This window comes from Macaca fascicularis, chromosome 2, assembly GCF_037993035.2.
Source record: "Macaca fascicularis isolate 582-1 chromosome 2, T2T-MFA8v1.1".
Classification (NCBI taxonomy): domain Eukaryota; kingdom Metazoa; phylum Chordata; class Mammalia; order Primates; family Cercopithecidae; genus Macaca; species Macaca fascicularis.
Window position 1 is genome coordinate 114,333,357 of NC_088376.1, and position 21,967 is coordinate 114,355,323.

Genomic DNA, 21,967 nt, shown 5'->3' on the forward strand with positions numbered 1-21,967 from the left:
AGATTTTGACTGGGATTGCAGTGATTCTGTAAATCAAATTGGGGGCCGGGCGCATTGGCTCATGCCTGCAATCCCAGCACTTGGGGAGGCCAAGGCAGGCGGATCATTTGAAATCAGGAGTTCGAGAGCAGCCTGGCCAACACAGTGAAACCCCATCTCTACTAGAAACATAAAAATTAACCAGGCGTGGTGGCAGGTGCCTGTAATCCCAGCTACTTAGGAGACTGAGGCAGGAGAATTGCTTGAACCCGGGAGAGGGAGGTTGCAGTGAGCTGAGGTCGCACCACTGTACACCAATCTGGGCAACAGAGCAAGACTCTGTCTCAAAAAAAAATATATATATATATATTATATATAAAATAAATATATATATAATTATTTATATATATATATAAAATTAATATATGTTATATATATATAATTATACATATATAAAAAAATTGGGAAGAATTGATGTCTTAATAGTCCATGAAAACAGTATGTCTTTCCATTTATTTAGGTGTTCTTTTATTTCTTTCATCAGTGTTTTATATAGAGATCTTACACATATATTATTAGATTTTTATGTATTTCCTGTTTTTTGGTGCTCTTCTAAATAATTCCATGCAACTGATTGATATTGATTCCTTGAGCAAATTTTAGACTCCCTTTATTGCCAAGTATGCAGCATTTCAAAAAATTGTTCTACATGAACTTGAAAACAATGGGTATTCTGTGGGTGAGGGAGTAAAATTTATGTTTATCTAGTAGCTCAAGCTCCTTAATTATATTGTTTGAACTTCTGTAGCCTTACTGCTTTGCTACTTGATCCATTAGTTTTAAGAAAGTTCAATTAAAATGTTCCACTTTGTTTATATAAATAAATAATTGCAATTTTTAAATTTTGTTTTATTTTTGTTTCTAGGATATAGAAATTCAATTGATTTTTATATATTGACATTATATCCTGTACCCTTGCTAAATTTACTTATTAGTTCTGGAAGCTTTTTTGCAGATTCCTTGGGATTTTCTGTTTAGACAATCATGTCATCTGAGAAAAGAGAGTTTTATTTCTTCCCTTCTACTCTATAGATCTCTTATTTTTCTTGCCATATCACATCAGCTAGGACCTCCAGGATGATGTTAAATAAGAGCAATGAGAAACTTGCTTTGTTCTTAGAAGAAAGTATTCACCAGTGTTTTACCAGTAAATATGATACTATCCTTATGTGCTTCTCCTATTAAACAAATAAATAAATATGATACTAGTTCTAAGTTTTTTATAGATTCTTTTAACATGGGTAAATAGTATTTAAGATTAGATCAGTTTGGGAGTGTGTAACTCTAATGCCTCCAGGTCTTTGGGAAATAATAACTTCAAACAAAACAGGAACTGTTACTTTTCTGTATTGTCACAACTTGTGCCTTCTAAATGTGCAAAATGCACACCACCTGATTAAAAAAAAAAAAAATTTTACCAAGAAGTGGATGACATTGCAGAGCTGCACTGTGGGTCATCTGAGTCAGCTGAAAATGGGGCTGGGTTGCATTCCACCATCACTAACACTGACCAGCCTAAAACTACTTTTTCTAATTATAGAACAATATTTATTTAGTGTAGAAAAATTTTAAATCCAATAGTGGGCTGGGCATGGTGGCTTGCACCTGTAATCCCAGCACTTTGGGAGGACAAGGCAGGTAGATCACAAAGTCAAGAGATCAAGACCATCCTGGCCAACATGGTGAAACCCCGTCTCTACTAAAAATACAAAAATTAGCTGGGCATGGTGGCGTGTGCCTGTAGTCCCAGCTACTCGGGAGGCTGAGGCAGTATAATCGCCTGAACCCGGGAGGTGAAGATTGCAGTGAGCTGAGATTGCACCACTGCACTTCATCCTGGTGACAGAACAAGACTCCATCTCAAAAAAATTAAAAAATGCAATAGCTATAATGCAGAATTTTAACACAATCCTACCATTGTTAGGAACTTGGAGAGGAGGCAGTTTATGTCATTTTTAGACTTTTTCTTCTCAATACGTAGGCTTTTTTTAACTTAAAAAATGAAATTGTTAGAGGGCTGGCCAGATGGCCGTATAGGAACAGCTCCGGTCTGCAGCTCCCAACGAGATCAACACAGAAGGCGGGTGATTCCTACATTTCCAGCTGAGGTACCCAGCTCATCTCATTGGGACTGGTTGAACAGTGGATGCAGCCCTCAGAGGGTGAGCCAAAGCAGAGTGGGGTGTCACCTCTCCCGGGAAGCACAAGGGGTCAGGGAATTCCCTTCCCTAGCCAAGGGAAGCCATGAGGGACTGTGAACGGTGCAGTCCGGCCTAGATACTGCACTTTCCCCATGGTCTTTGCAACCCGCACACCAGGAGATTCCCTCCAGTGCCTACACCATCAGGGCCCTGGGTTTCAAGCACAAAACTGGGCGGCCCTTTGGGCAGACACCGAGCTAGTTGCAGTTTGTTTTTGTTTTTGTTTTTTTTCATACCCCAGGGGTGCCTGGAACACCAGTGAGACAGAACTCTTCACTCCCCTGGAAAGGGGGCTGAAGCCAGGGAGCCAAGGGATCTGCCTCAGTGCATCCCATCACCACGGAGCCCAGCAAGCTAAAATCCAGTGGCTTGAAATTCTCACTGCCAGCACAGCAGTCTGAGGCCAACCTGGTACACTCAAGCTTGGTTGGGAGAGGGGCTTCGGCCATTGCTGAGGCTTGAGTAGGTGGTTTTACCCTCACAGTGGAAACAAAGCCACCAGGAAGTTTGAACTGGATGCAGCCCACCACAGCTCAGCAAGGCCGCTGCGACCGGAATGCCTCTCTAGATGCCTCTTCTCTGGGCAGGGCATCTCTGAAAAAAAGGCAGCAGCCCCAGTCAGGGGCTTATATATAAAACCCCCATCTCCCTGGGACAGAGCACCTGGGGAAAGGGGCAGCTGTGGGCGGAGCTTCAACAGACTTAAACGTCTCTACCTGATGGCTCTGAAGAGAGCAGCAAATCTCCCAGCATAGCGTTCGAGCTCTGCTAAGGGTCAGACTGCCTCCTCAAGTGGGTCCCTGACCTTGACCCCCATGTCTCCTGACTGGGAGACACCTCCCATTAGGGGCCAACAGATACCTCATACAGGAGAGCTCTGGCTGGCATCTGGCAGGTGCCCCTCTGGGACAAAGCTTCCAGAGGAATGAACAGGCAGCAATCTGCTGTTCTGCAGCCTCTGTTGGTGATACCCAGGCAAACAGGGTCTGGAGTGGACGTCCAGCAAACTCCATCTGACCTGCAGCAGAGGGGCCTGGCAGAAGAAAAACTAACAAACAGAAAGGAATAGCATCAACATCAACAAAAAGGACGTCCATTCAGAGACCCCATCAGAAGATCACGAATATCAAAGACCAACGGTAGATAAATCCATGAAGATGGGGAGAAAATACTGCAAAGACAATGAAAATTCTAAAAACCAGAACGCCTCTTCTCCTCCAAAGGATCACAACTCTTAGCCAGAAGGGGAACAAACCTGGATGGAGAATGAATTTGATGAATAGACAGAGGTAGGCTTCAGAAGGTGGGTAATAACAAACTCCTCCAAGCTAAAGGAGCATGTTCTAACCCAATGCAAGGAAGCTAAGAGCCTTGAATAAAGGTTAGACAAATTGCTAACTGGAATAACCAGTTTAGAGAAGAACATAAATGACCTGATGGAGCTGAAAAACATAGCACAAGAACTTTATGAAGCATGCACAAGTATCAATAGCCAAATTGATCAAGCAGAAGAAAGGATATCAGAGATTGAAGATCAACTTAATAAAATAAAGCAAGAAGACAAGATTAGAGAAAAAAAAATGAAAAGGAATGAACAAAGCCTCCAAGAAATATAGGACTTTGTGAAAAGACCAAATCTATGTTTGATTGGTGTACCTGAAAGTGACGAGGAGAACGGAACCAAGTTGGAAAACACTCTTCAGGATATTATCCAGCAGAACTTCCCCAACCTAGCAAGACAGGCCAACATTCAAATTTAGGAAATCCAGAGAATGCCACAAATATACTCCTTGAGAAGAGCAACCCCAAAACACATAATCATCAGATTCACCAAGGTTGAAATGAAGGGAAAAGTGTTAAGGACAGCCAGAGAGAAAGCTCAGGTTACCCACAAAGGAAAGCCCATCAGACCAACAGCTGATCTCTCTGCAGAAACCCTACAAGCCAGAAGAGAGTGGGGGCCAATATTCAACTTTTTTTTTTTTTGAGACTGAGTCTCACTTGGTCGCCCAGGCTAGAGTACAGTGGTGCGATCTCGGCTCACTACAAATTCCGCCTCCTGGGTTCATGCCATTCTCCTGCCTCTGCCTCCCGAGTAGCTGGGACTACAAGTGCCCGCCACTACACCCAGCTAATTTTTTTGTATTTTTAGTAGAGACGGTGTTTCACCATGTTAGCCAGGATGGTCTCAATCTCCTGACCTCATGATCTGCCCACCTCAGCCGCCCAAAGTGCTGGGATTACAGGCGTGAGCCACCACGCCCAGCCAACATTCTTAAAGAAAAGAATTTTCAAGAATTTCATATCCAGTCAAACTAAGCTTCATAAGCAAAGGAGAAATAAAATCCTTTACAGACAAGCACATGTGGAGAGATTTTGTCACCACCAGGCCTGCCTTACAAGAGTTCCTGAAGGAAGTACTAAACATGGAAAGGAATAACCTGGTACCAGCCACTGCAAAAACATACCAAATTGTAAAGACCGTCAACACTATGAAGAAACTAGCTAGCTAGTTTCTAGCTAATACCTAGCTAGCATCATAATAACAGGATCAAATTCACACATGACAATATTAACCCTAAATGTAAATAGGCTAAATGCCCCAATTAAAAGACAACAGACTGGCAAATTGGATAAAGAGTCAAGACCCATCAGTGTGTTGTATTCAGGAGACCCATCTCCCATGCAGAGACACACATGGGCTCAAAATAAAGGCATGGAGGAATATTTACCAAGCAAATGGAAAGCAAAAAAAAAAAAGCAGGGATTGCAATCCTAATCTCTGATAAAACAGACTTTAAACCAACAGAGATCAAAAGAGACAAAGAACGGCATTACATAATGGTAAAGCGATCAATGCAATAAGAAGCACTAACTATCTTAAATATATATGCACCCAATACAGGAGCACCCAGATTCATAAAGCAAGTTCTTAGAAAACTACAAAGAAACTTAGACTCCCACACAATAATAGTGGGAGTCTTTAACACCCCACTGTCTATATTAGACAGATCAATGAGACAGAAAATTAACAAGGATATTCAGGACTTGAACTCAGCTCAGGACCAAGTGGACCTAATAGACATCTACAGAACTCTCCACCCCAAATCAATAGAATATACATTCTTCTCAACACCACATTGCACATATTCTAAAATTGACCACATAATTGAAAGTAAAACACGCCTTGGCAAATGCAAGAGAATGGAAATCATAACACTCTCTCAGACCACAGATTAAGAAACTCACTCAAAACTGCACAACTACATGGAAACTGAACAACCTGCTCCTGAATGACTACTAGGTTAATAACGAAATGAAGGCAGAAATAAAGATGTTCTTTGAAACCAATGAGAACAAAGACACAATGTACCAGAATCTCTGGGACACATTTAAAGCTGTGTGTAGAGGGAAATTTATAGCACTAAATGCCCACAAGATAAAGCAGGAAAGATCTAAAATTGACACTCTAACATCACAATTAAAAGAACTAGAGAAGCAAGAGCAAACAAATTCAAAATCTAACAGAAGACAAGAAATAACTGAGATCAGAGCAGAACTGAAGGAGATAGAGACACACAAAAACTCTTCAAGAAATCAGTGAATCCAGGAGCTGGTTTATGAAAAGATCAACAAAATAGAATAATAAGAGCTATTTATGACAAACCCACAGCCAGTATCATAACTGAATGGGCATTCCCTTTGAAAACCAGCATAAGACAAGGATGCCCTCTCTCACCACTCCTATTCAGTATAGTATTGGAAGTTCTGGCCAGGGTGATCAAGCAAGATAAAGAAATGAAGGGTATTCAGATAGGAATAGAGGAAGTCAAATTGTTTCTGTTGGTGGATGACATGATTGTATATTTAGAAAACCCCATAGTCTCAGCCCAAAATCTCCTTAAGCTGATAAGCAACTTTAGCAGAGTCCCACAATACAAAATCAATGTGCAAAATTCACAAGCATTCCTATACACCAGTAAGAGACAAACAGCCAAAACGTGAGTGAACTCCCATTCGCAATTGCTACAAAGAGAATAAAATACCTAGGAATACAAATTACAAGGGATGCAAAGGACCCCTTCAAGGAGACCTACAAACCACTGCTCAAGGAAATAAGAGAGGATACAAACAAATGGAAAAACATTCCATGCTCATGGATAGGAAGAGTCAATATCATGAAGTGGCCATACTGCCCAAACTAATTTATAGATTCTATGCTATCCCCATCAGGCTACCATTGACTTTCTTCACAGAATTAGAAAAAACTACTTTAAATTTCATGTGGAACCAAAAGAGTCTGCATAGCCAAGATAATCTTAGGCAAAAAGAAAAACTGGAGGCATCATGCTACCTGACTTCAAACTATACTACAATGCTACAGCAACCAAAACAGCATGGTACTGGTACCAAAACAGATATACAGACCAATGGAACAGAACAGAGGCCTCAGAAATAACAACATGCATCTACAACCATCTGATCTTTGACAAACCTGACAAAAAGAAGCAATGGGGAAAGGATTCCCTATTTAATAAATGGTGTTGGGAAAACTGGCTAGCCATATGCAGAAAGCTGAAACTGGACCCTTTCCTTACACCTTATACAAATATTAACTCAAGATGAATTAAAGACTTTAAATGTAAGACCTAAAACCTTTAAAACCCTAGAAGAAAACCTAGGCAGTACCATTCAGGACATAGGCATGGGCAAAGACTTCATGACTAAAACACCAAAAGCAATGGCAACAAAAGCCAGAATTGACAAATGGGATCTAATTAAACTAAAGAGCTTCTGCACAGCAAAAGAAAGTATCATCAGAGTGAACAGCCAACCTACAGAAAGGGAGAAAATTTTTGCAATCTATCCATCTGACAAGGGCTAACATCCAAAATCTACAAAGAACTTAAACAAGTTTACAAGAAAAAAAAAACCCATTAAAAAGTGGGTGAAGAAGATGAACAGACACTTCTCAAAAGAAGATATTTATGCGACCAACAAACATATGTAAAAAAGCTTATCATCACTGGTCATTAGAGAAATGCAAATCAAAACCACAATGAGATACCATCTCACACCAGTTAGAATGGCAATCATTAAAAAGTCAGGAAACAACAGGTGCTAAGAGAGGATGTGGAGAAATAGGAACGCTTTTACACTGTTGGTGGGAGTGTAAATTAGTTCAACCATTGTGGAAGATAGTATGGCAATTCCTCAAGGATCTAGAACCAGAAATACCGTTTGACCCAGTAATCACATTACTGGCTATATACCCAAAGGATTCTAAATCATTCTACTGTACACATGCACACATATGTTTATTGTGGCACTATTCACAATAGCAAAGACTTGGAACCAACCCAAATGCCCATCAATGATAGGCTGGATAAAGAAAATCTGGCACATATACACCATGGAATACTATGCAGCCATAAAAAAGGATGAGTTCATGTCCTTTGCAGGGAGATGTATGAAGCCAGAAACCATCATTCTCAGCAAACTAATAAAAGAACGGAAAACCAAACACCGCATGTTCTCACTCATAAGTGGGAGCTGAACAATGAGAATACGTGGACACGGGGAGGGGAACATCACATACCAGGGCCTGTCAGGGGCTGGGGGGCTGGGGGAGGGATAGCATTAGAATAAATACCTACTGTAGATGACAGGTTGATGGGTGCAGCAAACCACCATGGCATGTGTATACCTATGTAACAAAACTGCCCGTTCTGCCCATGTACCCCAGAACCTAAAGTATTAAAAAAAAAATGGCCAAAAAAATGAAAGTGTTGTATATATTGGTTTGTAATCTCCCTTTTTTGGTAGCAACTTGTCATGACTACCTCTTCATGTGAATTAATGCTCCCCTATACTACCCCATCAGTTTAGAGGCTATATGGTATTCCATTGTATGGCTGGATCATAAGGTATTTTGTTAAGCTCGTAATTTAATTTTTTTAATTAATTAATTTATTTATTTATTTTGAGACTGAGTCTTGCTCTGTTGCTCAGGCTGGAGTGCAGCGGCATGATCTCAGCTCACTGCAACCTCTGCCTCCCGGGTTCACGTGATTCTCCTGCCTCAGCCTCCTGAGTAGCTGGGATTATAGGTGCATGCCACCACGCCCGGCTAATTTTTATAGTTTTAGTAGAAACTGGGTTTCACCATGTTGACCAGGCTGGTCTCAAGCTCCTGACCTCATGATCTGCCCACCTGGGCCTCCCAAAGTGCTGGGATTGCAGACTTTTTTTTTTTTTTTTTTTGAGATGGAGTTTCCCTCTTGTTGCACAGGCTGGAGTGCAATGGCATGATCTTGGCTCACTGCAACCTCATCTTCCCAGGTTCAAGCGATTCTCCTGCCTCAGCCTCCCAAGTAGCTGGGATTACAGGTGTGCGCCATTATGCCCAGCTAATTTTTTTTGTATTTTTAGCAGAGATGGGGTTTCACCGTGTTGGTCAGGCTGGTCTCAAACTCCTGACCTCATGTGATCCACCCACCTCCGTCTCCCAAAGCGCTGGGATTACAGTCATGACCCACCTCTCTCAGCCCCTAATTTTAGCAATTTAGGTTCATTCCAAATTTTTGTTGTTAATATTGCCAAAAACATTTATTCTTATTTTCTTAGGTAAATTTCTCAACCTGTAATCACTAGATCAAAGAGTCAAAAACCTTTCTTAAGTTTTTATAGCACAATTCTTTGAAATCCAGACTACCTTTTCTGTGTATGTTCCATCTAAGCAATTACCATGCTGAGATGTGTCAGCTGTCCTACCTGCCACCTCTGCCAGATGATGGGCTTTTAGGGACCAGGATTATTTCTTGTGCATTTTTATATCTCAGAACCCACCATGGTGCCTGGGACATGGTAGGCTCATACAGATGAAAATCAAAACTAGCATTTATTAAGTACTTCCCAAGATCCAGGGCACAGTGACACCAAAGAGGAATGTTACCACCATTCCTATTTCACAAACGTAGAAAATTGGGCTTAGAGAGGTAAATGTTAGAACTGTGCATATCATTATGTCACAGGACAAATATTTGTTGAATGAAGATGTCACTTCAGGAATATTGTTTCTATGGAATAAAAGTAACTACAAACTTGATGGTCAGTGTCACTAATTATGACCTAATATGTTTGAAGAACTTATTGTTTGACTTAGAGATGTTGATTTTGCATGTGTTGATATTCAGTGTCCCATGTTTTAGATTTCTAGATTTCTCCTAATAACTTGCTCCTTTATGAGCTCTGTAGGGGTGATTAAGTCATGTCTCCCATATCCTTCCATCACCAGCTTTTTTTTTTTTTTTTTTTTTTGAGATGGAATCTCACTCTGTTGCCCAGACTGGAATACAGTGGCATGATATTGGCTCACTGCAACCTCCACCTCCTGGGTTCAAGTGATTCACCTGCCTCAGCCTCCCGAGTAGCTGGGACTATAGGCAAGGTGCCACCACACCTGGCTAATTTTTTTATATTTTTATGCTGGTAAGGCTGGTCTCAAACTCCTGACCTCAGTTGATCTGCCCACCTCAGCCTTCCAAAGTGCTGGGTTATAGGCGTGAGCCACCACGCCCAGCCCCGTCACCAGCTTCTTTGCCTAATACAAAGTTCAAAACACTTGAATAGGTTTCAGAAGCACGTGGAAGACTCATTAAAGCACAGCTTGTGCACTCCCACCCTGAGTTTCTGATCCGACAAACTAGATGAGGCCTGAGAATTTTAATTTCTAACAAGATCTCAGGTGAAACTGCTGCTGCTGGCCCAGAGACCCATTTTGAGAACCATTTAGATTCCAGTGGACTGTTGTACCCTGTTTACACTGTTGTACACTCTGCTGCTCCAGGTCCCCTCCCCACCTTTTTGCTGTGTTCTGAAGGCACAATCTACCTATACCACCATGTGTGAAGAGAGATCCCTTGTTATAATCAGGCCCTTCTCTTGGGGACCTTTTAGCCAGCAGGTTGACCCAGTGAGCAAGAAAAGCTCTGAACTGGGACTAATCCACTTTGGCTTCTAGATGCAGCTCTACCTGACGTAACATAACCCCAGGCAAGTCCCTGCTTATGCCTTTTCTCCACACAGAGAGAGTGAGAGGGCTTCAATCCCTAAGGACTCCGGGTCTCAGACTTTCTGCTTCTTCTCAAATGTGTATTCAAGCAACTCACTCATCCCTGCCCTGGCCATGTAGCAGACCACTATTTTAAAAAAAGGCCTCATTTTCCGGTCATCGGACTTCAGAGGCCCTAATTGCCTTCATTGAATTTACTAATTCAGTTACTCTTTTATTATTTCTTAGCCTTAGGATTCTTTGTTCTCTGTAGAGTGAGAAAGGCTTCTGTTTATAGCACATTATTTCATGCAGCCATGCTGTGACTTTTTTGTTTATATTAAATACTAAATAAATAATGTCACAGTACTATAGTTTAAAGGTTAATAAAGGGGTCGAGCGCGGTGGCTTGACCGCAGTTTGGGAGCCTGAGGCAGGTGGATCATCTGAGGTCAGGAATTCAATACCAGCCTGGGCAACATGGTGAAACCCCATCTCTACTAAAAATACAAAAATTAGCCAGCATGGTGACGCATGCTTGTAATTCCAGCTACTCAGGAGGCTGAGGCAGGAGAATCGCTTGAACCTGGGAGGTGGAGGTTGCAGTGAGCTGAGATCACACCTGTGCACTCCAGCCTGGGTGACATAGTGAGACTCCATCTCAAAATAAATAAATAAAGGTTAATAAAAGGTTAAAACAATTTTATATCATATCACTTACAACCAGTTTCTCACCTCAGAGTAAATCCAGTGAGACCTATTAGAAAAGTGGCTGAGATTAGGATAAATAGCCAATGCATCTGAGGCTTAATACCTAGGTGATGGGTTGATAGGTGCAGCAAACCACTGTGGCACATGTTTACCCACATAACAAACCTGGCACAGGTATCAATCAACAATCAAACAGTCAAGCACAGGTATCCCCTGAACTTAAAATTAAATTAAATTAAAAAAAAGAAAAGTGAGTACTGCTGAATGCCCTTGCAAATCCACAGGGTAGGAACAAATATAGTCGTGCTTCTTATGATTTAGGTATCCAATAACAAATGCAGGGGCCCAGTGATGGTCCAGTGATAGGAACAGCAGCCTCAAGGGCTCTAGGTTCTGTGGGTACAAACAGTGGAGCCTGTTATCCTGAAGGAAAATCTCAGGAGGAAACACTCAAATCTCATTCAGCTCCATTTAATGCCAGCCATTAGAGTGAGGACAAGCTCCCCAGAAAGCATCTTTTTTGACTGGCTGACTAGAGGGTAAAGTTCTAACCAAATGTATTTTATGCCTACAAATTATTTTGAATTAATGTTTTTAAAGGGGGGAAAAATCTGAAAAAGCCCTCTTTTGAATCCAAAATACTTTTCTCGGTAGGGAATCCTTGCCTTTTGCCCTTAGATGGGAAAGAGTACCTGAGACTTTTAAGTCCTACCTCCTTTTCAGACCACTAGGGTGGGAGGCCTTCTTGATTTGGGGAGGCAGAGTGATTTCTTGGTGCTATAGGTAAGATACTATCTTCCCTGGGATTTCTTTGGAACAAGGACAGAATCAGGAAGTAGTTTACCGCCATCCTCACCCACCACAGGAACTGGATTTCCCATTCTTCTTCTGAGGTCATCTCAGGTTTATGAAGTTTCTGCTTCCTTCTAGGTGGAGGCCGAGTTGATTGACAAGCTGGACAGCATGGTATCAGAAGGGAAAGGTGACGAGAGCTACAGGGAGCTCTTCAGCCTACTGTAAGCTGCTCCAGCCCCAGGCACATCACAATGGGGGATGGGATGAAGTGGGCCAATGAAAAGTAGAGTTTGCAACTGCACTGGCAGGCTTTAGAGTCTGGTTATCAAGAGAGACCTGGGTTGTTCCTGATGGTAGCAATGCTCAACTTCTGTCACCAAGAAACCAAGCTCTTTCAGGGATTCCCATAGTTGACTGAAAAGATAGAAAACAGGTAACCTCTGAGCTCCTAGATTTGCTGAAAGGAAAAGGATCATTGTTTGTCTTCATAACATGCACTGCATCTGGATGGGGGGCAGACAGTTCATGGAGACTCAGTTCTGGGCTCAATGCTGGCATTTCAAGGTGGGGGATAAATCCTCCTTTGAGAGACAGGTTCCTGATTACCCTGCTTGGTAAGTTAGTACAGTCAGCTTGAAAAACATTGCAGTGAGCTCTTGAACAAGCTGCAACACTCTTTCCAGGCCAGTTTTCATGTTTGTGGAATGAGATGGTTGTACTGAATGATGTCAGGGTTCTTCTGGGTCCTCCATTCCATGGTTTCTGGCTTAAGTTGATGGAGGCAAAGAGACCTGAAGAGAGACCCAGGGGAACTATGGCACTCCCAAGTAGATAGTGATGTTGCTATCTTATCTTCCTAAAAAATGAAATCTTAAGATATTTACAGCTCTAGAATACCCTCCCTGTTGTACTTATGTCCAACTTTGAGATGTTCTTTGTTTTAGTTCCATTTTGAAAACAAACCTCTAGCGTATTTTTTCAGGAATACTATCCATTTGCTTAGAACTTTCCAGTGTGCAAAATGTGTTGGCATTTCTTACCTTATTTGATCCTCACAACATACCTGCAAGGTGTGCAGAGTAGAAATTATCTTCCCTCCCACTTGAGAAATAAAGAACTGGGCTCAGGGAAGTGCCAGCATGCCCTCAGTTGTGTCATCAGTAACAGACAGCTCTGGAAGGAGGGCCCAGATCTTCTAATTTCCAGATGGGGGAGTCTTTCCGCTATACCATGCCCACTTTGTTTCTTGAGGAGTCATGAGGTAAAATGTAAATTTATTTTAAATTTAAATAATTATAATTTGTGAAAATGAATCCATCCTTTAGTATTTCTTTTTTAGCCAAAGATTTGTCTAATTGTGGAAACAAGGCAGTGTTCCTTGGCCGCTAACAAATGACTGCTACAAAGGAAAAAGTACAAAAATAATCTGCAATTACTAGTTACCTGACCAAATCATGTTTATAAGCTCTTTTAAAACAGTCTAAGAACTGAGAACCACTCATAACATGGAGCAGCATTTTCAAATTTGTGTTTTTGGAAGCTAAAAAAAAAATGTAAATCATGGGTGAATTAGTTTAGAAAAGATTCAACTAAGCAAAATTGAACAAGCCTCTTTATTAGGACTTCTCAAAGACTTTGTTGTGCAAAAGGATATGAGCTGGGTGCAGTGGTACTTACCTGTAATCCCAGCTACTTGGGAGGCTAAGGTGGCAGGATTGCTTGAGCCCAGGAGTTCGAGATTATCCTGAGCAACACAGCAAGACCCCATCTCAAAAAAAAAAAAAAAAAAAGGATATGAAAAATCTCCAACAGGAGGGTATAGCGATCGGCATTTCCCAATTTCCCATGCTTGTGTGCTCACAGAACATTTCCACCTGTCCTCTAGGACAGAGACCTCTGCAGAACACAGTTGAAAAATGCTGGTACATTTCTCAATGGATAAAGCCGCAGAAGTCAGATTCAGTGTTCTTAACCTTCTCTAACAACAGGAGTTACCTGGAGAACCCTCACTTTCCCAGAAGCCTGGCCTAGGCAGTATGCTCTGTGCAAGGAGACAGTCATCATTGTAGCAGCAGCATTAACAGCAGTCAGGGTGTGGGTTTGAGTACCCAGTGCTAGACCCCTAGCTGGGTGTGCCACCCCAGGTGACTCTCATGACCTTAGAGAGCAAGGAATAGTGTGGAAAGGAATCAGGAATAAAATTGTATGGAGTGAAGGATGGCTCATCACTGGAGCGAGCCAAAAGAGTTCAAGTCATTGTCCCTTAGGAAAGACCTGTGGGATGGCAGAGGATCTCAGAAGCCAGGCTTTTGGAGAAGCCAGGGGCTGCCCTGAGGTACCAGGAGCATGAGGTTGTCAAGTAAGAAAAGAACCTGGGCATTTAGCTCCTGGCTCTGGCACATTTTGCTTGGGAGCATTCCCTGCAACAGTAGGATGGCCAAGTATAGCTCCTGGACTTGCTCACTTTCCCTTATTTTGGGGCCCCAAGACTAATGAGAATCTTTCCCTTAGTTTCCATGAAGATGATGGGTTTAGGCTGGGTACGGTGGCTCATGCCCATAATCCAAACACTTTGGGAGGCTGAGGCAGGAGAATCACTTGAGGCTAGGAGTTCAAGACCAGACTGGGCAACATAGCAAGACCCCATCTTAAAAAAGAAAAATTAAAATTTTGAAAAACAGAGCTTGGTTTGTATGTTTGCTGAGGATGACTCTGGGCAGTGATAAAGACAGTCAGCCATTGGCAAAGCCAGGCTTATCCCTCAGTGGGCTCTTGTTCAACTACTCCTTCAGAACAGAAGGTAGTTACAGTGTATGCCTAAGGTGGCTGGAGCCGAGCCCCTCCCTCCCCTCCTCCTCAGTGGCATCCTTAGGAACTTGTACATGGAAATAGAAGACGTGTTTTCATTTGTTGCTGCCAGTTCAGTAACCTCCTTGTCTTTGCTTTCTGCTGCATGGAGTAGAACCCAGCTGTTTGGGCCCTACCCCAGGTAAGACTGCAGTGTGGTAAGTCTGCTGTCTCCAGATCCATCACAGCCTCCATGGGCTCTTGGACTTCACTCTTGTGCCCAGGGGAAGGCTCATGAATTGTGTTTGCTTTCTCCACCCCTCCACCAATAGCCTGTTGGAGAAGGTTGAACAAGAAACATGGCGTGAGACCGGCATTTCCTTTGTGACCTCAGTCACCCGCCTCATGGAACGTCTTCTTGACTACAGGTATCTTCTCAGCCACCCGCTCACCTCTTCTTTTGTCAGGATACTCTCTCTAGCAAGGGAATCCCCCGACCTGAAAACTGAGACCATGTGCCCTTCATGGGGAGCACTGTTGTGATATTGGGTGCCATCACCAGTCAGTAGGAATCTGCTGATGACCAAGAAGAGACAGAGACAGAGACTTTTCCCAGGGGTAGGCTAGGGCCTCCTGGGATTCCCCGCTAAAATGTGGGCACATGTACCCAGGAGGGATCTTGGGGATATGTAGTCATCTGGCCTTCCATCCAGAAGGGTTAAGGCTCAGAGGAATGGGCACAGCAAGAGAGAAGAGTAAAGCTATCTCCAGAGCAGGGCAGGGAACAGCTATAGGTCCTTAGTGCAGACTTTCCTCCGAACCATATGGCAGATGAGCAGAGAAGTATCACCTAGAGGACATGAAGTTGGCTTTTCCAGGGACTAGGGACCCCACTTTTCAATGCCTATATTCTTTGTCTAAAGTCTATTTATTTCTGTCCCCTGGTCATGGCCAGAATAGATTAGAGGAAACAGCCTGTGAGCTCAGAGATCTTCATATTATGTTCAGTCTGGGAGTTCATGTGAAATAAGAATTTTTTTTTTTTTGAAGACAGTCTTGCTTTGTCACCCGGACTGGAGGGCAATCATGGCTCACTGCAGCCTCAAAGTCCTAGGCTCAAGCTGTCCTCCCACCTCAGTCTCCGGAGTAGCTGAGGCTACAAGCCCATGCCACCATGCCTGGCTAATTTTTTGTTTTTTGGGTTTTTTTTGTTTTTGTAGCGACAAGGTCCCACTGTGTTGCCCAGGCTGGTCTCAAATTCCTGGGCTCAAGTGATCCTCCCACCTCGACCTCCCAAAGTGCTGAGATTACAGGCCTGAGCTGCTGCGCCCAGCCAGAATTAGAATTTCTTAATGGAAGTCTGCCTTCTCAGTTGTATCATGGCTTTTGAATTAGTCCAAACATGACAATGAAACCACAACTGCAGCCTTAATCATTCTCTCAGCAGGGTTCAGGTGATGGCTAAAGGTACCTTTTGGGAGCCTGGAGGAAGGTGAGGAGAAATGATCAATGAAACCCAGCTCCAAGCAATAGTTGCCTTCTCTGTGCTATAAGCTGTGCAAATGCCAAATGAGGAGAGCATTTTGAGCTCATGGATCAGGAAATAGGAGAGTTAAGCCTGGCTCCAGTTGCTGCTGAAGTAGAAGGTGCTGCTGTGCAAAAGACTCAGGTGTCCAATGCACTGGCCTGGATATGGAAATGGAATTCCTGAGAAATATGCTCTCGTCTTAAGCATCCCCCCGTTCTGTAGCACAGCTATGCTTGTGTGAACTTCAGGCCGTTTTTCCTGGGCCTTTCAAGTTCAAAGCTGGCCTTGGGGCCCCTTTTACAGCAAGAGACTTCTTTGTTCACACCAGGTCCGTAGCTTCTCCTGCAGCTACAATTAGAAAGGGAAGAGAGGTGAACAAAGCGCTGCACCTCCCCCTTACCAAAACATTTTCTAAAGTTGGGTTTTATTCACCATGTCCTAACGAAGGAGCAGAAAATAATTTCTTAGGCTCCAAGGCCTTGTTCTAGCTGCCTGTTTGATTTCTTTAGCTACCTTCTACAAGCTGCTCAAACTCATGCCCAAAACCAACTTCATTCTCTATTTCTTGTCTCGGTGGTGGTATCTACAAAAAGTCCAAAATCCTTAATATGGCATCACTGGCCTTTGCTCACTTCTCCAGACCAATCTTCTGCTAGTCCCCAGTACTCATGCCCTACACCCCAGCCTCCCAGTGTTGCTCCTTGCTAACGTGAAAGGAAACAGCATAATGTTGATGATGGCCCCTGTCTATTGAAAATCCACCACTTGAGTGCTCTACATACATTTTCTCTAATCCTATAAGCATCCTCATTCTTTTTATCCATGAGGAGAAACTAAGAGGTACCACTGCTAGGATCTGAATCCAGATCTAGCTGACTCAAGAACCATGCCCTGTCTCTTTCTCCGTGTTGTCACCACTTAACCACTTGTATTTTCCCTTCAGGTTTCTCTATATGCTGTGTTCTCTCCCAAGAGTGGTCTTCCAACTCACCCCTATTAAGAAAGCTTTCCCAAGCCAGGAGCTTACCTGTCTGTGCACACATTGAATTATGATCATTTATCATCTTTCTGTCTTACCTTACAAAAAGGACCAGCTCCTTGAGGATAGGAACCTTGTCCTTATCTCCCTGTTCCCCTGTATGGGGGCTGGCTCCTGGCAGGTACAGAGTAAATAATGAGTGATAAACTTGTTGGAAAGACCATGCAGAAACCAAGCAACTCTTTTCCTCTACCTCAATGCAGTTAGTTCAAGAACTTACTAAGAAAAGAGTTATTGGCCAGGCACAATGGCACATGCCTGTAATCCCAACACCGTGGGAGACCAAGGCAGGCAAATTGCTTGAGCTCAGGAGTTCGAGACCAACCTGGGCAATATGGTGAAACCCCATCTCTATGAAAAATTGGAAAAGTAGCCAGGTGTGGTGGCATGCACCTGTGGTCCCAGCTATTTTGGAGACTGAGGTGGGCAAATCACTTTATCTGGGGAGGTCGAGGATGCAGTGAGCCAAGATTGCGCCACTGAACTCCAGCCTGGGTGACAAAATGAGATCCTGTCTCAAAAAAAAAAAAAAGTAAAAGAAAATAGTTGTTGATATGACTCAAGGAAAGGACATCAAACAAAAAGGAAAAAAATAATTGTTCAGAGTTTTAAAATATATACATTGATTAAACATAATCAACAGATTGTACTCTAGAATTACCTGAACTTGTTATGTAAGATTCAATGTTAGACTAGCAAAACTTTAGATACTCAAAGGAGTACCTCGTCAGCTTTTATATCAATGTCTTTAACTTTTGTGTGAATTTCAGACACTCTGTGTCAAGCATGAAGATTCTCACTGGTAGTAACTATATTTCCCAGGATAGGAAGCAGGGCCCTAGAAGGGTTTTCTTTGTGCCTGGAACAGACAGGGACAGAGCTAGAGTTGCCAAGCCCTTGTGGCTCAAAGTGGAACCTGTACCTGGAACGGGCAACTGAAGGTTATGAAGCCTGCCTTTCCCAGGCCCCTCGGGTTGCAATGAGGGCTGCCTGGTCACTGATGTAGTCCCCAGCCAGCCCACTACCCAGGTGAGCCAGATGCTTCAGAAGCCTCTTTCAGGAGTCTTCCCTGCTCACCCTTCAGAGAAAGAGCAAGAGGGAAAGCAACAGCTGCACCTAAGTCAGACTTTAAAAGGCATCCACCATGAAGTAGCCACACAGAAGTGATGCAAAGCTACACAAAAAAGAGTCTGCTGTCAGCAGTGCAGAGGAGAAGCAGTCACAGAGCACAGAAGTGTATAGGATGCCCCTGGTATCACAGTGTTGAGGCCAGTTCCTTTCTGTTTAAGGGACTTAGCTATGAAGTTCTAGTTATGGCCAAACAGAAGTTAATGCTTGGTAAGTGTTTCAGATGCTTTATAGAAAATACAAATCACTAAATGGAAATGGAATTCCTGGGAAATGTGCTCCTGTCTTAAGCATCCCCCCATTCTGTAGCACAGCTACATGCCTGCCTATAGCTACACTAAATGCTGAAGTGGCTAGGTAAGATCTCACTGCCCTTCATGGGGCCAACTTACTCAGGAGACAGATGCCTTCTACCATTGTGTGGGTTGCTTGGAACAACTTGGCCATCTGACCTCAGGCTCGCTTCTCTTGAAAAGTCAAGCAGTTTCCTGGCCCTGCTAGCACTAAAGGGACAGGTTCTGCAGAAGGATGTTCAGGAACCTCATGTCTGGCTACATAGGAACCAAATGTCTTATGTGGTGATAGGTCAACCCCCCGCTCAAGAAAGGAGGGCCTTGGTTCCAAACATCACAAACCTGTCAACTCTGACCAGAGACTTCCACAGGAAGGACATTTGGCTTTGCAAAATATCATGAGAGGAGTATGGATTTTCAACATCTTTTTCTTTCAGAGGAGTCATCCCGGGGTTCTTCCTCTGCATGATGGGAAGGTGGGGAGAACTGGGTTTGTCAAATGGCCATCCAGAGGCTCAGTGACTTGGCCTAGGGCCCCTGATTCCCAGCTGCACTGCTCTTCACTGGGCCCTGTGCCTGTCAGTGGAGCAAAGCCAAAGACACTCTCCAACCTGACCCTAGAAATCTGTATAAACCCCTTTCTGCAGCTTTTCCCCAGAGCTGCTAATATACAGCTGCACAAGAAACTAGATCTTCTCTAGAGCAGTGTGGGCTGCTCTGGAAGGAGACACATCAGGCAGATGGCTCTCTGGCTGGCTGTGTGCATAGGAGACTTCTTGCTGGATTCACCAGTCTGGTTCTCATTCTCCTTCATCTCCTTATGCCAGGCTTCTGCTCCTTTCCAGAGGAGCTTGGCTTTGACCAACCCTCTCCCTAACTTGGAAAGGATCCATTCTCAGTGTTCCTATTTTCCTGTCTCTCACAGGCCATCCCTGATACCTCCTATACCCAGACCCTGCTAGGTATGAATGCAGCTCAGTCCTGGCTGATGCCTTAAGCACGAGACCTGCTGCTTCTGGTGATAGATGGCTCCAAAGACTAGTACACAGGAAGGAAACCATAGGGAGAAATGTCAACTATGTGGTGAACATGTACAGAGCCCTGAAGCTAGGGCCATGAAGTGGAGGATCTTGGCTTCTATTCAGCACTCCTACAAAATGAAACCTGTCCTTTAAGGAGAATTCTGTGCCTCCCTTTATGGGAAGTTGAGGATTTGGCTTTTCACCTAATTAATATGCCCTTTTGTGCCAAGGACCTTTGTAGGTGCCACTTAATACCCTGATGTAGCTCTGGGCTCTGTCTGTGCTCTGCCATCAGAATAAGGGGCTCAGTTGAAGAGATATTTGAGCCCCGAGAGTGGGTCCAAAGCTGAAGGAGCTCACAGTAGACTCCTCATCTATGGAAACAGTTACTGTTGGAGGCCATCTCAATCTGGGATTTGGTCATACTAATGCCCCAGTAATAGTACAGTTCTATGTGTTGTCTCAAGGCCCCACTTCATATCTGGTGCTCATCTGTGCTGTCTCTTCCAGGGACTGCATGAAAGGAGAGGAAACAGAGAATAAGAAGATTGGCTGTACTGTTAACCTGATGGTGAGAGGACATGGGCCCTGACCTCTCTGCCTACTGAAATGGTTTCTGTCCTGCGCTGTGATTGGCTTGGCCCTTCTACAATACATGGCTATAGGCCTGAGGGTTTTAATCAGGACATCAGCCCAGTTACTGGTATCTTAGAGGCCTGCACTTCCCCAGACACATTCCTACTTGGGGAAGGAATGAAACGAGCTTCTCTTTGTACCGAACTCTAGCCTGGCCTCTTGGCAGGGACCCACTAACTCTGACATGCCCCAATTCACAGTCAACCCTGACTCCTGATCTGCCCTGATGCTTTTCCTCTTTCACACTACCCAGGGCTCCCATAGACCTGCCAGTGGTTCCACCCACAGCAGGTGTTCCTTCTGGCTGGTGCTTTCTCCTTCTGGTGCTGTCTGCCTCCAGGAGCCTGCCCTCCCTCTCCTGCCCAGCACACCCACGGCTTTGGCCAGCTGCCCAGAGCTTGGCTATGGCCTCCACAGGTAGTTAACAGGTGTTTCCTTCTCTTTATTATAGAATTTTTACAAATCTGAGATTAACAAGGAAGAAATGTATATCCGCTACATCCATAAGCTTTGTGACATGCACTTGCAGGCCGAAAACTACACAGGTAAGTGGGGAAAAGAGAGAGCCATGCCTGACCATGAGGACAAACTGAAGGGATTTGTACAATAGGCAGAGAAAGGCTTCAGGGTGGTGCCTGCCAGATCTCAGCAGAATGTTGGGGCTTGTGCTATCCCCTCACCTCACTCATTTCCCTCAACTCCTTTGTGGCACATGGTAGAGAGAAAGCAGGCAGAACTTCCACTTGTGCCTTTGTGCCATGTCCTCCACTACTTGAGGCTGTTTCACTCTCCTTCCCTCCTGTCCACCCCTCTGAAGTCTCAACGGTGACCTCCAAATTCTGGTGCACCAGGTTCAGAGCATCCTGAGCTAACTGTCACTCCTTATGAACAGAGAGCCTTTTTTAGGACTTTCAAAGCTGGAGCTAAGGTTATAACAAAGAAATATCCCCCTAACCCTGGAACTTCCAGAACTCACTAGCAGACCTTCCTTGCAGGCTAGGTTCTTCAGACCCTGCAACTGCATAGCAGGCTCACATTGCGCTCCCAGTGCAGAGTATGAAGAGTGTTCATCTGACTTCTTGACAGGCCAGACAGGGCCTGTCATTGTATCTACAATATAATCCAACATCAAGGCCTTTTCTAACTAGAACAAATTTTAAAGCATTTCAGAGTGGCTGTCACAACTGTTTACTGAGAACCACGCTGAATCAGGGGGTTGTGCGCATGTGTGTGTGTCCTGTCTGATTGACATGCCATCGTTCCCCCCAAAGAACTATTTTCTCCACTGTGGTGACCAGCCATTATGTCTTAGCTCTTAGGTGATAGGACTTGAATTTGTGTGATAGACCAGGAAATTTAAGCTATCCTTCTCTGCAAACACTATTGCAATTAGATAGATTTGTAGAAACAGAGAATCCTCCTTCTTTATCTCTAGCTGTTAGAGAGTGTTTGGCATAGATGATATATTATCTGATAGCACAGCTTGGCAATAATTAAATCTAAAATGACTGGGCTTTGAATCTTAAATTCAGCTGACTAATAAAATGACTGGGCTGAGTCTACCATTCTCTGCATCCACTTGCACCCATGATCCAGCAACCCTCTGAGAGGGCAGTGAAGAGAAAGACTTTAATAAATGTTGTGTATCAGCAGAAGCATTTGCTAAACTTCTGGGGAACTGGGCCATGACTGAGAGGCTGGGTCAGGGACTTTAACAGAGAAAGAGTGCTAAGCC

The 21,967-nt window shown here is 43.7% G+C and overlaps 1 protein-coding gene across 17 annotated transcripts in view; it reads left to right on the forward strand.

Annotated features, from left to right (window-relative positions):
- DOCK3 (dedicator of cytokinesis 3) overlaps positions 1-21,967 on the forward strand; it is a 687,722-nt gene that overhangs the window by 621,331 nt on the left and 44,424 nt on the right. For 14 of the 17 annotated variants that reach the window (XM_005547251.5, XM_005547256.5, XM_005547252.5 and 11 more), the window contains exons 33-37: positions 11,935-12,020; positions 14,762-14,788; positions 14,919-15,014; positions 20,107-20,167; positions 20,684-20,777. In XM_005547251.5, coding sequence (XP_005547308.1) covers positions 11,935-12,020; positions 14,762-14,788; positions 14,919-15,014; positions 20,107-20,167; positions 20,684-20,777 — 364 coding nt within the window. The remainder of the gene's footprint in view (positions 1-11,934; positions 12,021-14,761; positions 14,789-14,918; positions 15,015-20,106; positions 20,168-20,683; positions 20,778-21,967) is intronic. The other 3 variants (XM_005547253.5, XM_074032342.1, XM_074032349.1) reach the window with 1 other exon arrangement.